General features: G+C 43.7%; 5 protein-coding genes across 21 annotated transcripts in view; 3 read left to right on the top strand and 2 right to left on the bottom strand.

Annotated features, from left to right (window-relative positions):
• LOC125762697 (glucose dehydrogenase [FAD, quinone]-like) overlaps nucleotides 1-24,356 on the top strand; it is a 32,524-nt gene extending 8,168 nt beyond the window's left edge. For 4 of the 10 annotated variants that reach the window (XM_049425090.1, XM_049425093.1, XM_049425094.1 and 1 more), the window contains 2 exons: nucleotides 16,542-16,890; nucleotides 17,108-19,057. In XM_049425090.1, coding sequence (XP_049281047.1) covers nucleotides 16,600-16,890; nucleotides 17,108-18,730 — 1,914 coding nt within the window. In that variant the 5' untranslated portion in view covers nucleotides 16,542-16,599 and the 3' untranslated portion in view covers nucleotides 18,731-19,057. The other 6 variants (XM_049425100.1, XM_049425089.1, XM_049425099.1 and 3 more) reach the window with 6 other exon arrangements.
• LOC125762713 (flotillin-2) overlaps nucleotides 1-25,197 on the bottom strand; it is a 150,216-nt gene that overhangs the window by 24,420 nt on the left and 100,599 nt on the right. For all 7 annotated transcript variants that reach the window (XM_049425165.1, XM_049425172.1, XM_049425166.1 and 4 more), the window contains exon 3: nucleotides 1,386-1,573. In XM_049425165.1, the coding sequence (XP_049281122.1) occupies nucleotides 1,386-1,573 (188 nt within the window). The remainder of the gene's footprint in view (nucleotides 1-1,385; nucleotides 1,574-25,197) is intronic.
• On the top strand, nucleotides 5,227-8,267 carry LOC125762700 (glucose dehydrogenase [FAD, quinone]). 2 transcript variants are annotated; one of them, XM_049425106.1, is made up of 4 exons: nucleotides 5,227-5,612; nucleotides 5,818-6,241; nucleotides 6,324-6,494; nucleotides 6,556-8,267. In XM_049425106.1, the coding sequence occupies exons 2-4, from the start codon at nucleotides 6,040-6,042 to the stop codon at nucleotides 8,052-8,054; spliced, it is 1,872 nt and encodes a 623-aa protein (XP_049281063.1). In that variant the 5' UTR covers nucleotides 5,227-5,612; nucleotides 5,818-6,039; the 3' UTR covers nucleotides 8,055-8,267. The 2 variants fall into 2 exon arrangements, with proteins under 2 accessions (XP_049281063.1, XP_049281061.1); XM_049425104.1 differs by lacking the exon at nucleotides 5,227-5,612 and having other exon boundaries at nucleotides 5,688-6,241.
• LOC125762696 (glucose dehydrogenase [FAD, quinone]-like) lies at nucleotides 8,490-10,552 on the bottom strand. The gene is made up of 2 exons (XM_049425088.1): nucleotides 9,006-10,552; nucleotides 8,490-8,939 (listed from the first exon to the last, which is right to left on the bottom strand). Exons 1-2 carry the CDS (start codon nucleotides 10,521-10,523, stop codon nucleotides 8,490-8,492), a joined length of 1,968 nt encoding a protein of 655 aa, XP_049281045.1. The 5' UTR covers nucleotides 10,524-10,552.
• On the top strand, nucleotides 11,194-13,924 carry LOC125762695 (glucose dehydrogenase [FAD, quinone]-like). The gene is made up of 2 exons (XM_049425087.1): nucleotides 11,194-12,720; nucleotides 12,790-13,924. The coding sequence occupies exons 1-2, from the start codon at nucleotides 11,197-11,199 to the stop codon at nucleotides 13,264-13,266; spliced, it is 2,001 nt and encodes a 666-aa protein (XP_049281044.1). The 5' UTR covers nucleotides 11,194-11,196; the 3' UTR covers nucleotides 13,267-13,924.

Genomic DNA, 25,197 nt, shown 5'->3' with positions numbered 1-25,197 from the left:
CAGAAAGAATACTTGCGAACGAGGTTTTACAGATGCAAAGGATTCACACTTTCCTGAACGCGTAATAGCCCAAAGTTTCGGCAGCAACGAGAACATTACGCCTAAAGTTAGGCCCACACGTAACCACATTCCGAACCCGAATGTTCCGAATGTTCCTGAACCAAACCATTTGGTCGCCATTCCATTAGATAGCCACATATGTTAGGAAGATTTTCTATAAAAAGGTATGTCTTTATGTGGTAAACTGGAACTTATTATTCAACATCTAATTGCAGCTAACACGGCGTAACGGAAAAAGCCATCCTATAGAAAAAAGAAATTATAATGCAAGCATCGATAGTGTGTATGTGGTGTGGTGTGAGAACGCATTAGCACTTATTACATGGAAGTACACAATCAGAGCACAATAGCGACACACATGGTTCAATTTGGCATGGTGGCTACAATGGTGATCACACTAGGGTGCTTAAAGACACATCACAAGAAAGGTAGAATGAACTAGAAACTTACATTTTCTTTTTTGATCTAAAATAAAAACCAGACAGTAAATTGCTATCGATATGAAGAAGATTATCTTAAGACTACAAATAAATATTGAGCAAAGTTATATTATATACTAAAATACTTAGAAAATATCCTAAGCTGGAGTTATACATAAGTAACAAGAGATTTTGAAACACATTATTAAAACTAAAAGAACATCAGCCGGATGGTAATCTTACTGTAACACCGATCAGTTCGTACCAAACGAAGAGGAATGCATCGATCGCTCTAACTAAGTCTATGGCAACTATGCAGCTATTCACTTACTCAACTCGTCATGCAGATAATGCGCTGAACAGTCCAGCCGTAGGAGCGCAAATAATACGGAAACGGTAATGTTGAAACTTAATACGTTTTTAACTAAGCTAAATCATTGTACTTAAGTAGTGGAAATGCTGCAATTATATGTAGCGCAACTTGAAACTTATTTGCTGTATATTAAGAAAAATATTGAGAGTTAATTAAAGAATTTCTGCCATGCTTAAAGGGCTAGTTATACTTGTGATTAGAAAAGGAAAGTAAAAAGTTCAAAATATAATGTAAATACGAAACAAAATACACATTAAACAAAATATTTTCAGGAACAGGAACAAAACAACGGCAACTATAAACAAACGAAAGTAAAGATGTCTGCGCTTGATTAAGGAGAGCAGCTACTAGACTCTGCTCACTATACGGTGATGTGAAACTGTTTTCATTCATACGATAAGTACTACAAAAATAACACTACAAAGTATTTTTTTAATAAAAAAAAAACCAAATGGCAAAAAGGATGACAAATGGACACAACCGAACGGCCGACGCGGACTTCGCTGGTCCGGATCGGCGTCCAGCATAAATACCTTCATGATTTTGCACTGTGCTACACCGGTCACGGTCAATGGGACACCCTGAGCCGTTTCGACCATTTCGCACATCGGATTGAGGGTCATCACCTCGAGCGAGAGCCGCTGTACGTCCGTCACTAACCACCAGGCCCATGCCCAACCACCTACAATGGTACGCTTTTTCGTGGAGCCACAGCAACCGCCTGGAAAAAGAGTGAAAAGAAACAAGAGAAACACATTGCAAAACACAGATTTAATAAAGTTTGATATAGTGGTAAAGCTGCAACGAATAAATATTCTACAATATGTAAACCTTGATTTTGTTTCTGTGATTGTGTACTGTGACTGATCTAACGCCAAGTGAAAAAATTACATACATTTAGGCGCACTAAACACACGCATGTCAATCAAAGGTGCGCGATCGTGGAAGGCAATTGCGAGATGGACCCTTTTGTTAGAATAATGGCAATTGAGATGAAGACTACAATCACACTATATGTAAACGTACTAGTATTGTAAGTAAGAATTTGAAATTTGTTACTTGAGTGTTAAAGTACGTCATTTCATCTGTGGGAGTAGATTGGCCCGCTTTTGGGGATAAACGCAGACAGTAAGGTGATCCAGATGCAGGATTGGTTATTTGTAAGGCTGTTTTGTGTAGAGTATTCGAAACAATGCTATACGAAGTCCATCCCATTGTGAAAAATAAGCTGTGACAGTGATCTACTGAACCGATGTCTCTGATTCACGTGATATGACGCATACTGTATTAGGTGTTTGGTAGGTTAAGGTTAAGAAGTAGGCATAAGTTGATAACAAAACGCATACCTCCTGAAACAAAAAAGAGGAAAAAGAGAAAAGGAAAACAATATAGCTGCAATAAATAAACTAAACGATGGACAACAGATGTAACAAGCAGATGCGTTTAAAGCATTTTTGGTGAAGCGCACGGTAAAAAGCTGTTTGGGCGATGAAAAGCTTTTACCAACAGGCACACATGAGGACAAACATATAGCCAGATGGAAGCTTAGACAAAATGGTTGTCTCGATGAGAGTTTTCTCCGTCCCCAAACAGTGAACAAAGTCGATAAGTCAGACTGGTCGGAAAATGCAAGTGTCCACACACTGGTCCAAAGACAGAAAGTGAAGTGAAGTAAATAAAGATGATGCATGGCAAACAGCACGTAAGCAGACGCTCAAGTGGACGCCCTAGAGAGGTGAGCGCATAGTTCATGTGTAGGGTTTACTTGCGTACAAACCTAGTAAAATAAACCGGTATTAATACAGGTCCAGTAAAGCGTAAGGAAAAATGAAAAACGATAAGAAAAATAAAGGCAAAGAAATGCAGAAGAAGTAGTGCCGCTATGTTTCGTTCTCCAACCCCAAATTTAGCACACTATCCGTTAATGGTCAATGTCCACCGAACAAACCACCAAACCGTGACATTGACATTGGAGTAAAACATTTTAATTATAACAGTACATTTCCGCCTGAAGTTAATGGTTGGCAATCTGAACTGCTACATAATTAAAATGGCAAGGAAAACGAAGTACTATGGTTATGCTTTGGAGCAGAATTTGACGAATTCTCTGAAGAACAAAGTTGCATAAGTTACTCTCGCAAAGTTCATCTCACACAGCTGTGTCAAAAGTAGTCTCAAGTACATTGACAGCAGTACGAAACTGGTTTTGCGAATGGCAGAAGAAGCGTATTACCATTGCCATTACTTTCGGTGTGCGAACACGCACGTACGTTTTCTGGTACGTGAGTTCTTCTCCTTTTTCCACCTGTCATGCAACACATGCGGCGTGCAAAGATTAGACATTCTTTCCAGCACTCTGCGGACGTTGTGCATCTTGGGCAAAACTGCAAAAACCGGAAACCAATCTCTCCCAAAGAGATGTGAGAGTCCGCCGCGAGGTCCAAAGATGGATAGACATTATAATCGGCAAACAAACCAACAGCTGGCAGTTGCAACTCCACCATGTTACTGATCGGTGAAAAGAAGATGACGATTGGAGTACGATGGTAACGGTATCCCCCGACGGGAAACCGACCCTTAACAGCGATCCTCCACCACGATCCACGATGGAGAGTGTAGCTGTCTGATGGCCGGAACCAATACCATCGGGCGAGTCTCGGGCCCATCGTCAGTTGAGCTCCAACTTTCTTCAGTGGAACCTGCAGCAGAGCGGCCGGGAATAAACTCGACAACAGTTCCAATCACGATGGTTCGGTGATAGGATCGTGTACGTGCGTGAAGTGAATGGATAGCAGCAACAAGTGGTAAATGTGAATAAAAAACAGGGCAGAATAACGATCACTGCAATACCGTGGACCGGGTAAGCCTTTTGGGAGGCGTTACTGGTTCTATTGGGGATGTGCGATGGGATGGAAACAACCCAAAAGAAATACCTACTGTCCGCATTACATCAAGAACAGGAGAAACCCATCGATGCGTGTACGACCTGAAGAAGACCTACTTTCCAAAAGAATAATGCGGGATGTGTTACCGTGTATCTCATTTCCTGTACAAGCGTGCATGTGTGTATGTGTTGTGTCTGCACGTAGTGAGTGCTACAAAAGGCGTGCAGCGTCGATCAAAGAAGCAGAAGCGCGGTCCGCGGTCTTATGACCCATTTCTTGTTTTTGGTGCGGAATAAACGCGCGGGACTCCCTGCCCAGACCGGGAAGAAAGCTGAAGTGAATGTGAAGAAATGGGTCTTGCATCTGGAATGAAGGTGACTAAGAAAGAAAAGCTTTCAAACCGGACGACTTGAGAGTTCTTTTTCATTCCTATCGCTACAGCGCGGTGTAGTTCTAGCTGTGTTCGATCTTATCAACAATTTAGCAAAAAGATATTTGCTTATTAGTTAGATAAAACACATGACAAAGTTATAAACATTAAAATAACAAAACTGCATTGAAGGCTCTTAGTTCAGTTTTATTTGCATTTCTTTACCAAAATCTGTTTATTCCATTTTCCTATTTGTAGGGCTCTAGGCGAACTTTAGAGAATAGGAAGAAGAAAACTAGTTTGAACTTATTTTATGTCTACTCGATGGAGGTTAAGGTCATTGGCACCGGACCGACGGAAGATGTTGTAGTTCCTGGTGAGATCATGTGAATGTGGTGTTAAAATTAGAGAAACGTGCAGGGCGCAAAAGGGAATCCATCGTGTTGCGTGTGCCCACGGAAGATGAAAGTGACAGAAAGTGAACAAAGTTGATTTCAGCCACTCTGTTGAGATGGCTCTGTTGTGTAAAGGTGCAGACGATGCTTGTAAATGCATTTTTTTTCCGGAGGCTGCACGCAAAAGACATTCGGGTAAAAGAAAGCGTTATAGTTGTTCTGTTTTCTCTTTCGCCCTATTCCATCGAACCATCGTTCATAGTCAATCAGTGAAAGTGATTTCCCAATCCTGTCGGAAGCACTCCGGATTCTGGCTTACGCAAGTGTCGAAACGCTTGTGCCTACGTAACTTACAGCCAGCTTTCTGATCGGCAACTATTCGCGTGGTCCATAATTATCCAGCACAGTTGGTTGCAGTTTGATAAGCGATTTTCTTTCTACGGGAACCGATGGCAAAAACGCTCCAAAAGCACAGCTTTGATTAATTACTTCACGGTGCCAATGCGAAATCGGGGGGCACAGTTTTCGGTGACTTTCAGACAAATTGTGATGCGATTTACAATTTCCCCTCACGTAGCGCCAACACACGACCGTTTCGAGGAGACATTACTTTTCCATGCCCAGCTTAGGGAAGGGCACGATGAAAATAAACTTACATTCCAGACATTCCCAACCACGGTCGTAAAATTTTCGGCAATCGTACGTGATGGAGCACACACAATCTACGGTACTGTTTATTCTACGCTGTTCGAGTTAAGAAAGCGTGCATCGCGTGCATTACATTTCGATAGTTTCATAGTAAAGAAATACCTATTGGACCAATGTTTCGTGACGTAAGATAATGGAAGACGATTTCACAAGTTTTTATCAGCGTGTCATCGAAATCAATCATCGGACGTAATGTGACTACTTGTGTCTTGGGTTTAGGGCATACTTCCCATTCCATTTACTTTCTCGTAAAAGTGTGTGGGAGGGACATACAATGAAAACTGTTGCTTAGTGCATAAAAATGTAAAATGCGTACACTATGCAACTACGCGTCAGTGGTCGTGATTTGGTAGTGGAAGTTGACAAGAAGTGTGAAGTAATACATTTGCAATAATGAACGAAGTATGATTGATGACTAATACTGATTACATATTGTGCCGATTAATTTTAACAACACCTAACGGTGTAGAAAGTTACGTATGCCCGGCTGGAGTTCAGTAAAAAGTTTACTAAATAAATAAAAGGATGTACACTGCAGTCGCCGCATCATGTTGAAGATCTTTTCTTCCAAATAACCTACTTAACACCTACATTTTTCTATTTATAGATCATAATGAATGGCACAAACATGCAGTATTGATAGTTTCAATACGAGATGAGTGATTCATAAACCGGGCTAGTGAGGCTCTAAACATATAACGATCAAACAAAAAGGCACGAAAAGAGTGAAGAGACTTGACAATATTATTCGGAACAAGATCATTTAGTGTGTTGGATCGAATCAAAGTGTTTAAAATTGTGACAGATTCACGAATCTTCCAAACTCAAAATGAGTGAACTCGTCGGTGCAGCGTTCGGATCAGTGGCCACAGCAGCCTCGAGCGTTGGTTGGTTTGTACCGATGCTGGTTGCAGCCATTGCCTATTTCCAGTATGAGGAGTTCATGGATCCGGAGGCACGTGTTATTGACGTCCCCACAGAAATTATGCTGGACAAGTATGATTTTATAATTATAGGAGCAGGATCTGCCGGTAAGATTGACGCTAATGATACGTACTAATGTTCGCCTTGAACGGGACTTAGCTTTTGCTGTGTTGTTTTTCTACCCTACAGGAGCCGTGCTGGCTAATCGTTTAACCGAGGTAGAGAATTGGAATGTGCTACTACTGGAGGCAGGAGGCGATGAGACGGAGATATCCGAGGTACCGTTAATGGCGGGCTATCTACAGCTCAGTAAGCTGGATTGGAAATACAAATCGGAGCCGTCAGGAACATTTTGTTTAGGTTGGTAAACGTGACACTTAATACATCCACATGTATAATGTTCCTATTTTTTTCACCACAGGAATGAATGGCGGACGATGCAATTGGCCGCGTGGTAAAGTACTTGGAGGATCGAGTGTACTCAACTACATGCTCTATCTGCGTGGAAACAAGAAAGACTATGACAACTGGGAAGCAATGGGTAACACCGGCTGGGGTTACAAGGATGCACTTTATTACTTTAAAAAGTCGGAGGATAACACCAATCCTTATCTGGCCAACACACCTTATCATTCGACCGGCGGCTATCTTACGGTTGGTGAAGCACCGTACCATACACCGCTGGCGGCAGCTTTCGTGGAAGCGGGCGTAGAGATGGGTTATGAAAACAGGGACCTAAATGGTGCGAAGCAGACCGGCTTCATGATCGCGCAAGGTACGATCCGTCGAGGAGGACGCTGCAGTACCGGCAAAGCGTTTCTTCGTCCGGCACGTTTGCGGCCCAACCTACACGTGGCGATGTTTGCCCACGTGACACGTGTTATGATTGATCCGATCAGTAAGATCGCGTTCGGAGTGGAATTCATACGCGATCGAAAGCTACATCATGTGCGTGCTTCCAAGGAGGTGATCGTATCCGGCGGCTCAGTCAATTCCCCACAAATTCTGATGCTCTCGGGCATTGGGCCGAAAAGTGAGCTGGCGAAGCATCGGATTCCGTTGATCAAGGATATGCCGGTTGGTGAAAACCTGCAGGACCATATCGGACTCGGTGGGCTTACGTTCATGGTAAATCAACCGGTGTCGATAGTGGAGAACCGGTACCACTCGATGTCGACCGTGTTACAGTATGCGGTACTGGGACAGGGTCCGCTCACAATTCTTGGAGGAGTAGAAGGACTCGCCTTCGTAAGCACGAAGTACGTGAACGCGACTGATGACTATCCGGACATTGAGTTCCACTTTGTGTCTGGCTCAACCAACTCGGACGGTGGCAATCAGCTGCGCAAGGCACACGGACTAACGGAAACGTTTTACAACGCGGTCTTCAAACCGATCAACAACATGGACGCGTGGAGTATCATACCAATGTTGTTGCGACCGCACAGCGTCGGAACGATAAAGCTACGGAGCAGTAATCCCTTCGATTATCCCTACATTTATCCGAACTATTTGAATGATGATCGTGATATGCGTACACTCATCGAAGGTGTGAAGATCGCGTATGCCCTATCGCGAACACAAACGATGCAGAAATATCAATCGACACTTAGTGCGTACAAGTTTCCGGGATGTGCGCACATCCAGATGTTCACTGATCTGTACTGGGAGTGCATGATTCGGCACTATACGTGCACGATCTACCATCCGGTCGGTACTTGCAAGATGGGCCCATACTGGGACAAGCAGGCAGTCGTTGATCCGCAGTTGCGTGTATACGGTTTACGCGGGCTACGCGTAATCGATGCCAGCATTATGCCAAAGCTCGTCAGTGCCAACACCAATGCACCGGTTATCATGATAGCAGAGAAGGGTGCGGACATGATAAAAGACTTTTGGATCAAACGAGGCGTTGCATAGAATACACCGATCCAATAGTCCGCTCTCTATCCTCACACCATCATAATGTAAAAATAATTTCCCTCCCAAGCGATAGTAATGTGATGAACGATAATTTTTACTTTTACGTGAGCGAATGTAATGAATGAATGTGTATATGACTATGCAATAAGAAACCTAATTTATATACCAACCATTAGTAATAATTACAAAGGAAAAAGCAAATTTAATAAATGTGCTATAGGTAATATAATGAGATTAAATATAATGTGTGTAGGAAATTTACTATGTTTGTGCAAAATGGCGACCGTAACTTGGTTATTTACATGTGATTTCTTAACATTCTCTGCATTTATTAAATGCAACTCAAATTAGCTCTCATCATATTGCAGGTTCTAGAAATTCAGAAATAAAACCATAAATTGACCAAGTTTTTCATTTTCTCTCTAGCCACATCTAGCTTTTTTCCATTGCTTTAGCAGAATAGTCAAAGAAGAGTGTTTTACACTCTCGAAGCGAATCCGCGTGTGCCCTTAAATCTGCCGCGTACGCTGCCTTAACTAGATCAGCCGCCTTCTCGCCAGTTGCAATGGTTGGTACGTTCGTGTTTCCGGTGGTAATCACGGGAAAGATACTCGCATCGACGACTCGTAGTCCACCGATGTGGTGAACGCGCAGAAAACGATCGACAACCGCCATCGGATCGGTGACCGGTCCCATTTTAGCCGTACCACACGGATGATAAATTGTTTGCGTATAGTGCCGCACTAAGCAGGCGTAGAAGTCATCTTTGTTGGGAAACTTATCCAGTCGACAGGGAGACTGGGAGTAGTTGATCAAGGTGGCGTTGATTTTACGCATTGCGGATGTATTGGCAAGGGCCTCAGCAAACTTTAAGCCTTCGATCTACAAAATAAATAAAGCATATATGAAACATTTGGCAAACATCCCGGACTGGTTAGAAAAACCTACCAAAACCATCATATCCTTGGGATCTTGAAAATAGTTGGGATAAATACGAATGCGTTGGTGTGGATCTCCACTTGCCAGTTCTAACCACCCACTGCTTAGTGGGCGGGATAACATCGGTATAACCATGTACGAGTTTTGGTACACCTGGTTCTCGTATACCTGTGCATAGTACTGATGGCTCATTCCTGAACCACGCTTACCGAATCGACCACCGTCCGTTAGATCGGACAGGCTAGCGAGAAATAGTTCAATGTCGGGCCAATCCAGTGCCGGATCTTGATATTTGGTGTTCAAGAATCCCATCACCTCACACAGGGACATACCGTAAAGTATGCCGTCATTATTGAACAGAAATCGTCGTAACGTTTCCACGCCTACTGCATCGGCAAAATCGTACGCTAATGGTCCACTGCCCGGAGGTTGTTTTACCGTGTAGCCACCAGCTCCAGTTGCTACATGATCCTGCAAGTTTCTTCCAACACCGGGCAAATCTTGGATTACTGGAATGCCATGACGTTCCAGCTGTTCTCGAGGTCCTATCCCGGAAAGCATCAGCAGATGGGGACTATTGAGGGCACCGGCTGATAGAATCACTTCCTTTGCGACCATCACATAGTACCGTCTGCCTTCTTTCTCGAACTGCACTCCGTATGCCCGTCGATCAGTGGGATCGATCAAAATTCGTTCCACCATCGTCTTGGTGGATATGTGCAAATTTTTACGTATTGCTGCTGGTCTTAGATATCCTTTAGCCGTGCTACATCGTAACCCGTTCCGGATAGATCCATGGGGAACGGCAAAACCACTCTGAACAGGTCCGTTCACTTCACCGTAACGATTTGCAAGACCCATTTCCTTTATCCCGGCAAGCAGATGATTGCGTAACGGTGTGTGGTAACCGTACCTTTCCACACTGATCGGGCCACCCTGACCATGATAGGAAAGGTTCGCATACTGTGGATCGCGCATATCTTCCAGCTTCAGGAAGTACGGCAGCATATCGTTGTAGCTCCAGCCCGGGTTGCCTTGGTCACGCCAGCCATCGAAGTCTCTCGGGTTACCGCGCACGTACAGCATTGCGTTGATGGTTGAGCTGCCACCGAGCGCTTTTCCACGCGGCCATCGACATCGATGGTCTTCCATAGCGAGACAAAACCGATCGGACGGTTCGGTTCGAAACTTCCAATCAACGCGCGATGTCTGCAGTGTCGGATACAGAAATGGTACCTCGGTGAGATACGTTTCGTCCGTACCAGCCTCAAGCAACAGCACATTCCAGTGACAGATCTCGGACAGTCTTGCTGCCATCACTGCACCGGCGGAACCTGCACCAACAATCACAAAATCGTAGATGTCTTGCACAAACGGGCCCGGAATGGGTTGAACGCGATTATGGAAATCCACAATATCTGGACGCTGCAGCCATATACTTGCGTCGATTAAAAGCAAAAACACTGTCCCGATTCTCGACGTATACAGCAGTCGCGTCCGCACTTCGTAGGTACCGATCGCGTTCATTCTTCCGGGTAAAAGAACGCGTACAACCCTACAGGCGCTGTAGAACTGGCGAACAATATGTTCCGTTCTGAACGGGTACGAAAAACAGACTGACGCTAGCAGTATAATCGATGTGGCAACCTTGTTCCACTGTCTTCATAACATCAATGACGGACAACAAGACAAAAAAGTAACGCATTTTTGTGGTAACATAACATACATTTTCGTACTGAACTTTCTGGTCTGTGGAGTATTTACCACATATCAGTACACAATAAATTGAACGGGAAAAAGGAGACACAACTACGCGGAAAGGAATAAAAGATTTTAACAAAAAAAAATTAGTAATATTTTTTTCCAAAGGTTCTAAATTTCTGTAACATGACTCATACACAAATAACCAGCGAACGGACGATGGTTCGGTTTTGAGCGCTAACGGTTAGTATATAAAACGACCCCGTTTTATTAATCTAAGCCAAAGCAATTGTGATGATGGTAGCAGTTTTGGAGTATCCGTCGTATGCAAACCCATAGCTTGGTAAACGTATTGGAACTTTGTGGGAGCTTAGTTAGCAATGAACCGTCGCGTGAATACTTACAACAAAACCAGTCTCGTGTCAATCGTGTAGCGAAAACAATAATTTAGTGTTGTATCTATCTTTTGTCTGCTGAGCACTTATATCTTTATCTAACGATGGGATTCGGCCCGCTGGAAACCCACCACAGCCGGATGCGTATTTTGCTCACGCGCCCAAGTAGTGCACTTATTTTACTAATACTGGATGCCTGTATTTGGTTACAGCGCACGGATGTGGTCGATTTCCACAACCGGGTTCAAGACATCCCATCACAATTCATCTATGACGTGTACGACTTTGTGGTGATTGGTGGCGGAAGTGCCGGCGCGGCCGTAGCCGCGCGTCTTTCCGAAGTGTGTGATTGGAATGTATTGCTGCTGGAGGCTGGTACCGATGAGACGTTTCTTACCGATCTCCCGTTTCTGTATCCGGCGCTGCAGAAGGGACCACTCGACTGGCAGTTTGAAACAGAGCCTAACGAACGCTTCTGCCAAGGCATGCGCGGTAACCGGTGCAGTTGGCCACGTGGCAAAGTGCTCGGTGGTTCATCCGTGCTGAATGCGATGATGTATGTCCGGGGCCATCCAGAAGATTACGACGAATGGGCAAATCTTGGTAATGTGGGATGGGGCTGGCGCGATGTTCTGCCGTATTTCGTGAAGATGGAAAATGTCCGTGATCCAAAAATTGCTGGCAAACCATATCATGGCACGACGGGACCATTGACGGTGGAACTGTTCCGGAATTATACGACTCTACAGGCAATGTTTATGAAGGCGGCTCGCGAACTAGGCATGAAGCTGGCGGACGAAATTAATGGTCCTGATCAGTTGGTGTTTGCACCCCTGCATGGTTCCATCCGAGATGGATTGCGGTGCAGTACGGCTAAGGCCTATTTGCGCCCGGTAGCGAACGGTAGGAAGAACTTACACGTCTCGATGAATTCGATGGTGGAGAGAATACTAATTGACCCGAAGGATCGACGTGCTTACGGTGTGCTGTTTCGCAAAGGCAACCGGCGTCAGTTTGTGCTGGTGACGAAGGAGATCATCCTTTCGGCCGGTGCACTCAACAGTCCCCATCTGCTAATGTTGTCCGGTGTTGGACCGCGAGATCAGTTACAGCGGCACGGTATACGCGTGATCCATGAATTGCCCGGTGTTGGACAAAACCTGCAAGATCATGTAGCAGCTGGTGGGGGTGTGTTTTTGATTAAGAATCCACGCGGAAACACACCACTTTCGGTACGTTTGTTCGAGGTGAACGATGTATCAACGGCACGCGATTTTCTCTTCCACAATCAGGGCCGGCTGGTTGCGATGCCGTCCTGTGAGGTGATGGGTTTCATTAATACCAAGTACAACAAACCCGGCAGCCGACGGGGCGATGTGCAGATCTTTATGTCAGCACAATCGGACATTTCGGACGGTGGCACCGAGAGTTTGGCTGGAGCTGGTCTTACGTACGAGTATTATGCGCGCAATTTTGAATCATGGGTGTACCATGATTCATTTCTGGTGATGCCACTGTTAATGCGACCGGAAAGTCGTGGTTGGCTTGAATTGCCCAGCGCAGATCCATACGACAAGATCAAGATCTATCCTAACTATTTTGCCGTCGAGCGAGATCTGGACATATTGGTAAGTGCGCAACATTTCGTGGCCATTCTTTTGGTTTTTCTAATCGATAACGGTTGCTTCCATCGATAGGTCGAGGGACTCAAGTTTGGTGTTCGTGTGGCGGAGACGTCCGTAATGAGAAGCATCAACGCAACATTCATCTACGATGCGGAGCATGGCGATACGTGCCACGGACTCACCGGTGACGAGTTTTTCAAGTGTCTCATACAACACTACTCGCAGACTATTTACCATCCGTCGGGCACTGCCAAGATGGGACCCGCCACCGATCCAATGGCAGTTGTGGACAGTCAGCTCCGAGTGCACGGTATAGGTGGGCTACGTGTAGTGGACGCCAGCATAATGCCGACGATAACGACCGGAAATACGAACGCGCCTACAATCATGATAGCAGAACGGGCAGCCGATCTGATAAAGTATGCGCATATGCCGGCATTGGTGCGCGAAGAGCATTACCGACAGTGTGACAGCATCGACTATCAATACCATCCAAAGGGAAGCAATTCGGTGTCGCGATTTAAACATACACCTAAAACAATGCCTTAATCCACTAGCGATGGATTTAGTTGCGTAGTTAAAGCGGGCTGTTTAAATTTCAAGCTTTTCACGTAACACAGCAATGTGACAAATATAGACACGGACTTCGTGGCTGATCAGTGCAATTTATAATTGACTATGTGAACTACCTCTTTAATCTAGATTTGCTATGCTGACGCCAAATGTTAATAATTCTCAACCGTCGCCCGTTCTTCGAGTTAACCGATAAGATTTATAGGTTGAACTGTTGATACAAACATGTATACTAAACAATCCGTGTAGGGAAAAATGTCAAAAACAAAATTACTCATCCGTTAAATTTGAATCCAAACGAAGACGAACATTTATTCATGTTTTGGACTATAATCTTATGACCGCTGCATCAAGGTCAAAACAAGCACGTGCGTATTAGTGAAGGGTCACAATATTTCGTTTTGTACTTAAAACAATTGTTGCCGTGTGTAATATGCTGTGTGAATGCAAGTAAACATTAATTGTATAAGAATATGCGAAAATATTGTAACCGTAGATATTAAATGAAATGCCATGAAAGCAAACAGGGTAATAACATTATTTAATTCATTTCGTACACGGTTGCGAATCAGCATCAACCTTTTTGGGTTTTGAGAATTTCATTGCAAAATATGTAAAAAAAATAAAATTAAATATACTTTCGCTACAGCATTATTCAAACATCAATCGCAGAATGATTTTTGACACGTGTGGCTGATGGTAGACGATGAGTAGGCATCTTCTAGAACAAATACACCGATTTCTCAGGGCGCACAGAGAATGTGTGCGTATGCGCGGTTGAGAGAACGCGAACTGGTGGTCAAAGCCCAAAGATAATGAACGCCGGGCGATCGCGAGATGCCCGCCGCAGTTCTCGATTGTGTTTCGCTCCGTTCGGATCGGTGCGTCCCGTGCAAGAGTCAAGTTCAATGTAAGTGGGCAATTCCTCTCAACTGGTGTGCGTACGTACGGTTAACGTGTAGATTCCGGTTCTTTCGTCGAAGATTAGCGGTGGGTTGTTTTATATGTGTGGTTAACATAACTCTACGCCGGCGGAAACGTAATATAAGTTCGCGCAGCGGCCCTAAAGTAGGTCTGGGTGAACATTTAACTGTTGCTGCACCAGAAAGCGTGAACTTTTCTCCATTTGTCGATGAGCTGTTGGAATCAAAACTCTATAAGTGGCGCAATGGTTTGATTCGTTTCACCGCTGTCTGTGAGTGCACGCACTGTTACAGACGGAACAGAGAAGTGTCTTTCATATGTGTACATACATACACAGTAACAGTCGATTTGCTATGCAAATGAAAAACAAAAACGATAACAACAAAAAAAGGCATACACCGCGTGCTGGGTTTGACATACTTCTCTGTGACGATACATCGTATGTGGTTACGCATTATTTATAATGTTTCCTACCATGTGGCATATACTGTTGGAGCATTACTCTCACATTTTAGAACGATATACAGTGTTTTTTCAGATTTTGTTGAGTGCGGATGGCTATGTTTCGATGCACCATCCAGTTCGTTAAGCAAGTTTACCATGCAAATACGATTGTTTGTGAATACTACTCTTCATGGCGAATAGATCTTACGATTGCGCGATCAATTACGCACGTGTTAGTTTTGCATCACGCATGAAGGTTATGTAGGAATTTTTTTTGCCGTCTCAAATAAACATATTGTTCCATAATTTAATTTTTAATTAATGTCATGAAACATAATTCGTCCAAATAGGTACTTAGACGATGACGTGTTTAAATCCAAACATTACTGCACGTAACTCACTCTGTTTTTTTTTCAAATTATCATTGATTTGACCAGCCTAAGGAACCTGATAAGAACTGGAGCACGATAAGCAGGTGCAATGAGCACCAGTTTTAAAAGACAAACAGTCCGATAATGTCGATGTCATGCTTACCCACCACCATTTTCACGCCAGAATGGCACAAACGAATGTTTGTAAAGCGTTAACATTTAATCACAGTTCATCCGACTACGAGACGAAGTGTGACAGTGTGAAGTGCTTTATACCTGTAAAGGAAAAAAAAGACAAAAAACACATTTTAGAGAATTTTTAAATAATTCTATATAGTACAATAATAAGTACGACACAACTCTAACGTTATGTATTTTTTATGATGCGTCTTGCATGAGTGTGCGTGTATGCACTAATTAGTCTATTGCTGCCTTCACGTTAGTGTTGGGTCAAGTAGCTCTTTTGCAAATCGCAGGAGCGATTCCTGCGATACGGCTACCTCTTTCGCTCTTGACCCACTAGCTATAGCCTTAGGAAATTTTCAAATTTTTTGAATTTTTTTTATTTATTTTTTGTTTTTTATTCTTTTCTTCTTTTAAAGCATTATTTGAGTGAAAAGATACTTAGTACAACAATTTCGCATTAAAATAAAACAAATTTTTAAATTTTGCTAAATTGCTCAAAAAAATGGCAAGGGGTAAGCCTTATGAAATTTTCGAGTTGAAATTTTTTTTTGTTATTTTTTATTCTTTTCTTCTATTAAAGCATTATTTGAGTGAAAAGAAACTTATTTCCACCGATTCGCATTAAAATAAATCATTTTAATTTTTTTTGCAAAATTTCCCAAAAAAAACGTAAGGCTATAACCATAGGAAATTTTCAAATGGGAGCGCATCGCACAATCGCTCTGCGGGAGCGCGCACAATAAGATGAGCGGAACGATTGAGGTACCTCTTTCGCTCTTGACCCAACACTACTTCACGTATATATCTTTAAAATAGACAAACTAAGCGAAACGACCGTTTTAATATATTCAAATCGTTGTGTTTTCCGTAATTTTTCATCCTATTACAATCGTTACATCATTTGCTGAGCATGAGTTGGCAAATGCGAAGTCCAGTGGGTTAAAGAAAATTGTAGTTCTCAACAATTACTTCATTGTTTTGTTTATTGTCATAATAAGCAAATGATATAAAACCATCACCATAGATATAGAACAAGTCTATATCTAGCAAGATACAAGCTAGTTCAAACCCGAACAAATACAATAGTGTATCAGACACTTTACCTTCCTGCCACCAAGGCCGTTGATAATATGTTTACACGCTGTTAGTAGCGCTTTTAGTGCGTGCGTGCAGTTGACCTTCACTGCACATGCACCACTATAAGAACCGGGTCGATAGATAGGTAGCGAATCAGTCTAAAAAAAGGGATCCCACAAACAACCAGGCCACGGTTAGCATTCGTCCGGATAAGTAGCAGACTAAAACAACGGAACTCTTCATTTGCAGCTAACATTTACATCCCGGAACACGTCATACGCGAAGGTAACGCGAACCGGAAAGAATCATGGAGGCTCTGATGGGTGGCCAGTGCGCCGCGCAAAGCGTCGGACCGGCTAATCAACTGTTTGGGCTGCTGGTGCAGACTATTCTGGCGGCACAGTGTGCGATTTCACCCCCGGACATGTGGCCGAAGGACTACGGCCCGACGGCACTGGCGCAAGGTTTGGACGAGTACGATTTTGTGATCGTAGGTGCCGGTTCCGCTGGTTCGGTTGTTGCAAACCGTTTATCAGAAAACCCTGACTGGAAGGTGTTGCTGCTAGAGGCTGGTGGTGATCCACCGATCGAATCTGAGGTAGGCCTTTAATATGATTTAACTTCTGACATAAATTGTTCATCTCCAGTCACGCAACGGTGATGGGTCAGGCTTGTACAAAGTGTTTGCTTCTTACATGACACGTTTTCCCTTACTTCACCATGCTTTTCCAGTTTCAGTCTTTATCTCTCTCTATACTTTTCTTCCCCTTTTTCCTATTTAACATTTAACAATCCTTACCATCCACATCCTGTAGATTCCTTTTCTACAAATACATTTATATAAATCAAATGTAGATTGGGTTTACCATGCAAACTCTAGTGATGGAATTAAGGCAAACTATCGTACTGCCTGCCGGGCGTCTACGTCACCGGAAGGTTGCTATTGGCCGCGAGGTAAAATGCTTGGAGGTTCTGGTGCGATGAACGCAATGGTATACATTCGTGGTAATGCACGCGATTACGATGGGTGGGAAGCTATGGGCAATGCTGGATGGGGATGGCAGAATGTTTTACCATATTTCCGGAAATCGGAAAACAATCACGATGCTGCAGTGGTTGGTGATGGGACATTCCACGGAACGGAAGGATACTTATCCGTCAGCAGTACAACCGGTGATTCCGATAAGATGGAACAGCTGTTAGATGCGATTCAGGAAAGCGGCTATGAATATTTGGAAGATTTCAATGGTGAAGATCACATCGGTTTTGGTCGGATGCAGGTTAACACAATCAATGGTACACGATGCAGTCCAGCTAAAGCATTTCTGATTCCAATCAAGGATCGAACAAATTTGGATGTGATTAAACATGCTTTTGTAACAAAGCTCGAGTTTGATGGTAACCATCGGATAGCGTCAGTTCGCTTTATACTGGCTGAACATGACACTAATTCAATGGTTCACAAAAATGAGATGGAAGTTAAGGTGAGAAGAGAAACAATTGTTTCAGCCGGTGCAGTAAACACCCCGCAACTTCTAATGTTATCGGGTATTGGACGTGAAGAAGACCTGCGTGAGTTCGGCATTCCAATTGTGTCGGATGTTCCTACCGGCCGCAAGCTACAGGACCACGTCATGGTACCCTTGTTCTACCGGATCCACCGCTCTACTGCCTTAGACTTTGACCTGAATCGGGACATTGTTTCGCACTGGTACGATTATCTGTTGCATCGTAACGGCCAGCTAACTGAACATGGCATCAACGCATTCATAGGCTTTATAAACACAACCAGCAGCTATGATCCATATCCCAACATTCAGTATCATCATATGTACTCTCGCAAGCGTTCAGATATCGCTGAGCAATGGTTACGGAAGATGGATCTGGATGGACCCGTGAGCAACTCCATCGCAGACGCCAATAATGAAGCGGACTTGTTAGGAGCGTTTGTTATTCTACTAAAACCTAAATCATGGGGTCACATAAAACTACGTTCGAGGCAGGTCTGGGATAAACCAAACATTGATGCTGGCTATCTTACCCATCGACATGATGTACAGACATTGCTCGAAGGAATCCGTGTACATCATCGCATCATGGCGACAAAAGCCGCCAAGGGTATGGAACCAGAGCCGGTACGGATAGATCTATTCGCTTGTCAGAACGAACAGTACGATTCTGACGCATATTGGGAGTGCTATATTCGAGAACTAACACTTACACTCTACCATCCGGTGGGAACTGCAAAAATGGGCCCCTCCAGAGATCCAGACTCTGTAGTAGATTCGAGACTGCGTGTCAGAGGTGTCAAAGGTTTACGAGTAGTTGATGCCAGCGTTATGCCGGACATTGTGAGCGGAAACACAAATGCAGCAGTCATCATGATAGGTGAGAAAGCTTCGGACATGATAAAGGAGGATAATGGATGGAAGGGATAAAAAATATGTCCGTATTAAAGGATATTTGTTACAACAAAGAAATTAACAGTATATTGGAAAATGGCTACTACTATATATATTGTGTCGCATTTATATTGCACTCCAGTTCGATCTTATCTAATGCACTGTACGGTGGTTGTAAGATGGTTACGAGTTAATATTACAAACGTTTTGGAGTGGTTTTATCTGTTTGCCTTGTACAAGTGGCACTTGCGGAAGCGCACGACTTTACACAAATGCATTAAACAGAGAAAAAATCAAGAACAGACACTACTCCATGAATGTACTTTTTGATGACGATTTAAATTTTACTGATGTGTACTCTCCACTTCAGATTGCCACCATGGCGATGGCATTGCAGCATAGTGAAGTTGACTGGGCGTATAACGTACAACGAACGGCTAGTTCGGGCCTGGGTACACGCAACGGAACATTTTGGCCCCGAGGCCGCACTCTAGGAGGTTCTGGTGCGATTAATGCGATGCTGTACGTGCGAGGCAATCGTCGTGATTACGAACGCTGGAAGAACCTGGGCAATCCAGAGTGGGGCTGGGAAGACGTTTTGCCATATTACCGAAAGTCGGAAAACATGAACACACCCAGTCTAGTGCGCGGTATCGGTGCTAAGTATCATCGTACAGGGGGCTACTTGAACGTGGAGCAGCGTATCGATAACACGACCCTTAACAGTATCCTCAAACGAGCTGCAATCGAGCTTGGATACGAATGGATTGAAGATTTCAATCGTGACCGACACGTCGGTTATGGTAGTTCTCAGCATACGATTATCGGCCCAGCGCGATGCAGTCCGGCAAAGGCGTTCCTCACACCAATTCGACACCGTGAAAACTTGCATGTCATCAAACACGCTCTGGTAGATCGGGTGCTGATTGACGAACGTAATGTTGCCACGGGTGTTCGTTTCGTTATTGATGGAAGTCAGCGCGTTCTGCAGGTGACAGCACGTCGAGAAGTTATTGTCGCAGCAGGAGCAATCAACACACCTCAGCTATTGATGCTGTCCGGAATTGGACGTGCGGACGAACTGAAGCAGTTCGATATACCGCTTAAAGTCGATCTCAATGTGGGAGGCAATCTGCAGGACCATGTAGCGGTACCATTGTTTTTTAAATTTTACGCTGTGCCTGACTCAACTACTAATGAACTGTTCGGTCAGATTAATGATCTTTACACATATGCTGTTCAAAATCAAAGCCAAGCGGTTGTAAGAACTGGTTTCCTAGATACTGGTGCGTTTCTGAATACAAAAAATATCAGCGATTCTTTTCCGGACGTACAGATGATGAACTTAGGTTTTCCGAAGGGTGGTCTATATAGCGCGGTTCTCGCAGCCATGTTAGAGCTCGATGAAACCATAAGCGTATCTCTTCAAGAAGTCGACCGTTTTACACCAGCGGTTTACGTGCACATTACGACACTCAATCCCAAATCACGAGGCCGGGTCAGATTGGCAAGCGCTAAACCACGGGACCATCCAATCATAGAGGCAAATTATTTTGAAAACAACGATGATCTTACTGTACTGGTTCAAGGTATACGTCTTCAACAACGATTACTTCAGACGGCAGCGTTCAGGTCTGCAGGTGCAACGCTTCACCGACTCGATATTCCTGGCTGTAGAGAACTAGTGTACGATACGGACGAATACTGGGAGTGCTATGTACGACATTTAACCATCACAACGTACCATCCTGTTGGAACGGCAAAAATGGGTCCAGCTACTGATCAGGATGCGGTTGTTGACTCGAGATTACGCGTCAGAGGCATACGTCGCTTGCGAGTGATCGATGCCAGCATTATGCCTTTGATAACTAGTGGTAATACGAATGCTCCCACTATCATGATAGCAGAAATGGGATCAGATTTTATCAAACAAGAACACGCTGATCTTTAATATGTTTGCAATGATTTTTTTAATTTTACAATCAAAGTTCAAATTGGTAAAAACAATTAAATGGGTTGTAGCATTTTCGATCTATACCTTACTAAATATATACAATGTTCTATCCCAAACTACTATCCCATAAAGATCCTTATTTTCCGACTAACAACTCGCCTTATTCTAAATCCTTGATGTAGTCTACATTCTTTGCCGATTGTTGTTTTCGTCTTGGGCAATGGTTTCAAAAAGGGTTAGTCATCAGCACACACACAAATTGCTTTTTGCAGATACCGGAGACATTCTTCACCATCCAGAAAACCGATGCAGACTGGGAAAATTACGCTGAACGTACGCCACATGCTAGCAAGGGCTCAAAAGATGGTTCTTTTTGGCCAAGAGGTCGAACACTCGGTGGATGTGGTGCCATCAATGCGATGTTATACGTTCGTGGTAATTCTCGCGATTACGACGGTTGGGTTGAGCTGGGTAATCCAAACTGGGGCTGGAGCGACGTGCTACCTTACTTCAAAAAAAGTGAAGACAATCACGATCCGGAGCTGGTACGCAACGATGGTGGCAAATATCACGCAACCGGTGGCTACCTAAAAGTTGGCAACTTCCCAGTGAATCACCCGCTGTCGGAAGTAATGCTGCAAGCGTTTAATGATGCTGGATTCGAGAGTAACGCGGACATCAACGGTGCGCGGCAGGTTGGCTTTGGTCGTGTGCAGGGTACCATCGTCAATGGCACACGTTGTAGCCCGGCGAAGGCTTTCTTGGTGCCAGTGAAGGATCGTCCAAATTTACATGTCATTAAACATGCCGTTGTAGTCACGGTGGAGCGAGATCCTTCGACGGAACGCTTCAAGTACGTGAACTTTATGATCGATAACAAGGTGCTGAAGGTGGCACATGCACGGAAAGAGATTATCCTTGCAGCAGGTGCGATCAACACGCCTCACATTCTGCAACGTTCCGGCATTGGTCCGAGTGCACTGCTAAGCAAAGTTAACATTCCATTGGTTGTTGATCTACCTGTAGGAGAAAATCTGCAGGATCACCTGTTTGTGCCACTTCTTTTTAAGTTGCACAAATCAACTGCTGAAAACTACAACATTCAGCAGGAATTGGCAAAAAATCTATTTCAGTACATTATGACTCGTTCGGGACCAATGGCTGGCCATGGTGTGACGAGTGTTATCGGTTTTATTAACACGCTCGACGCTTCTAGTCCATTCGCGGACATTGAATATCATTTCTTCCAGTTCGAGAAAGGTTCCGGAAAATCGGTTCTGTTTTGCGACAAGGTTGGCTACAATCAGGAAATATCACAGTCCATGCTCGAGGCAGCAACTGAGGCGGATGTTGTGATGGCAATAGTAGTGCTTCTAAATCCGAAATCAAAAGGACGCGTTACGCTTGCCACCGAAAACTTTAGCGAGTTTAATCCTCCGCGCATTGAGAGCGGCTACCTAGAGGCAGAGGAAGATGTCGCGGCAGTTCTACGTGGTATTCGATATATGAATAAGATTGTCGATACGCCTACTTTCCGTGAGCACGAAGGAGAACTCCACAGAATCAAGATGTCGGAATGTGATCAGCTGGCGTACGATAGTGATGCCTACTGGGAGTGTTACTCGCGGCAAATGACACTCACGCTGTACCACCCGGTTGGAACAGCTAAGATGGGCCCGGACAGTGATAAGGATGCCGTAGTGGATGCAAGGCTGCGCGTGAAGAGCACTGAAGGACTACGCGTAGTGGATGGTAGCATTATGCCAAACATAGTATCAGGAAATACCAACGCTCCAATAATGATGATCGGTGAAAAAGCATCCGATATGATTAAAGAAGATTGGGGTGAGGGACCAAAGCATACTGAACTTTAAATTTACCTCTTTTTCTACTGAATGTGTGTACGTTTAATAAATGTACCATCGCCTATTTTTCATTTTGTGTGTGTTTCAGTTTCGTTGGTTATTGCTGTTGCTTGCTATGTGTTTCTGCATGAGTTGATTTGAGGATTGCTAATACCTTCTTTTCGATACTGAAATCCGTCATGTCTTATCTGTAATCAGGTGCCGTATCTGTCATTTGGTTTAATGAACAGCTCCCATGTGTGGAATTATTATGCCGAAAAGAGTAACACAGCCAGCAAAGGGTATAAGCACGGCAGTTACTGGCCCCGTGGCAAAATGCTGGGTGGTTGTAGCAGTAACAACGTCATGCTTTATGTACGTGGCAATAGTCGCGACTATGACCGTTGGGAAGAGCAAGGCAACCCGGGCTGGGGTTGGAAGGACGTTCTGGAATATTTCAAAAAATCTGAAGACAATGGAGCACAACATATTCTTCAGGAGCGAGCCGAATACCATGCACAAGGCGGTCTACTTAAGGTCAATTCTTTCATGTCCAACGAAATGACCAAACTAGTGATAACAGAGGCGGCCCAAGAATTAGGAATACCGGAGCTTATGGACATCAATAGTGACGAGTACATCGGATACAATGTAGCCCAGGGTACGGTGTACAAGGGAAGACGCTGGAGCACAGCGAAGGCATTTCTTAACACCGCTAAAGATCGACCGAATCTGCACATCATCAAAAATGCCCATGTAAAAAAGGTTAATTTTGATGGAACAGTGGCCACTGGCGTTACGTTCGACTTGCCCGATCAGAAAGATATTTCGGTAAGTGTCAGTAAAGAAGTCGTTCTGTCCGCCGGTGCAGTAAACACCCCTCAGGTTTTGCAACTTTCCGGTCTGGGACCAAAACAGCAACTAGAACGACTAAACATCCCCGTGGTGAAAGATGTACCTTCGGTAGGTGAAAATTTGCAAGATCACGTGATCATACCTCTATTTCTTACTCTGCACGGTTCGCGGCCAATCGAACGTAACATGGATGAATTATTGGACAGTATCTATAGCTATTTCCGTTACGGTCTCGGTACGTTCGGTACCGTTAGTGTGACGGATCTACTAGGATTCATCAACACCCAAAGCCCAGCAGCCAAGTTTCCTGACATACAATTCCACCATATGTTGTACCTCTGGAAGACGCCTGACGTAGCAAAAATTGCTCAATGTTTCGGATGGCAAGACTATATCTCCCATCAGATTATCGAGCAGAACCAGAAATCCGAAATCTTGACGATATTGGTAACACTGCTCAATCCCAAATCAAAGGGCTCTATACAACTTCGATCATCCGACCCTTACGAAGCACCGATCATCAACGCGAACTATCTAGACGACCAGCGGGATGTGAAAACGGTTATCCGTGGCATACGGTTCTTCCGAAAGTTTCTCGATACGGAAAATTTCGGTTACCACGAACTAAAGGAGTTCCACTTGAAGATCGATGAGTGTGATCAGTTGGAATATGATTCGGATAGCTATTGGGAGTGTTATGCTCGCTACATGTCAACAACGATCTATCATCCTACAAGTACTGCAAAGATGGGACCTGATGGAGATCACACTGCCGTTGTTGATTCGAGATTGAAGGTGAGGGGGGTGCAGAAACTACGCGTAATTGATGCCAGCATCATGCCAGATATTGTAAGTGGTAATACAAACGCACCATCGATCATGATCGGCGAGAAAGGTTCCGATTTGATAAAGGAAGACTACGATGTACACAAAGGCTCAGCTCCACATACAGAGCTGTGATTGATACGATAAAGGAATGGGATTGAATAAAGTTTTTGATTGATATGCATCTTTGGAGTTTAAGAAATAGAGGATATTTAAAATCGCCTCTGCTTAGGAGATTGGCAAATTTATAGCATTTTTTTATTATTGTTATCATTTTTTTACTTAAAGCATTATTTGAGTGAAAAGAAACTTATTTCAACTAATTCGCATTAAAATAAATCAATTTTTAAAATTTTGCTAAATTTCCCAAGAAAACCAAGGCTAACCCCTTAGGAAATTTTCAAATTTTTTGGTTTTTTTTATTTTTTTATGATTTTTTATTCTTTTTTTTACTTAAAGCATTATTTGAGTGAAAAAAAACTTATTTCAACAAAGTCGCATCAATCATGAGTGAGTAAAATGACCGAACCTTAACTTATACGTTTATGCCGGGTTTTATATGATTCCGAAATGAATCGTTAAACGAGCTGACTCCTAATAACGACTCATTCAGTCTGAGTTGACCCACTAAAAAGAGTTGTTATTCTCATCTCTACTACTGATACAGAGCGAATGTGTGTTGAGAAAAAGAACCGTTTCATTTCAGACGTTTGCTGCATTTGCCCCTAAAAGTATGCAACTAGCGGTTCACGTTGCAAATTTATACAGTGAAGGCAGTATAAATACGTTTGATGTGTGGATATATTTCAAAACATATTTTCGCGTTAAATAAAATTTACAATAGCTAAATATGGTTTTGTAAGGTAAAGGTGATACGATCTAGAACACGGTCAGATCGTTCTTCATGAAGAAAAATCAAAAAGACAGCACGATGGTTACAACGAGCTTTCTATGGCCTCGAAGAGGGAGAAAGTGATTCGACTATCACGTACTTAACACGATTTCTACGGCATTCCATTACATAC

The sequence above is a fragment of the Anopheles funestus genome, chromosome 2RL, assembly GCF_943734845.2.
Source record: "Anopheles funestus chromosome 2RL, idAnoFuneDA-416_04, whole genome shotgun sequence".
Classification (NCBI taxonomy): Eukaryota; Metazoa; Arthropoda; class Insecta; order Diptera; family Culicidae; genus Anopheles; species Anopheles funestus.
The sequence above is the reverse complement of the archived record's forward strand: the minus strand, read 5'-3'. Positions and strand labels throughout refer to the sequence as shown.

Bases quoted from the DNA above. Each gene is read 5' to 3' on its own strand.
- LOC125762695 (XM_049425087.1), top strand. From the start codon at position 11,197: ATGGGATTCGGCCCGCTGGAAACCCACCACAGCCGGATGCGTATTTTG. The intron at 12,721-12,789 runs GTAAGTGCGCAA...TTCCATCGATAG, and splicing joins AGCGAGATCTGGACATATTG to GTCGAGGGACTCAAGTTTGG.
- LOC125762700 (XM_049425106.1), top strand. From the start codon at position 6,040: ATGAGTGAACTCGTCGGTGCAGCGTTCGGATCAGTGGCCACAGCAGCC. The intron at 6,242-6,323 runs GTAAGATTGACG...TCTACCCTACAG, and splicing joins TATAGGAGCAGGATCTGCCG to GAGCCGTGCTGGCTAATCGT. The intron at 6,495-6,555 runs GTTGGTAAACGT...TTTTCACCACAG, and splicing joins GTCAGGAACATTTTGTTTAG to GAATGAATGGCGGACGATGC.
- LOC125762696 (XM_049425088.1), bottom strand. From the start codon at position 10,523: ATGAACGCGATCGGTACCTACGAAGTGCGGACGCGACTGCTGTATACG. The intron at 8,940-9,005 runs GTAGGTTTTTCT...TTTATTTTGTAG, and splicing joins CCAAGGATATGATGGTTTTG to ATCGAAGGCTTAAAGTTTGC.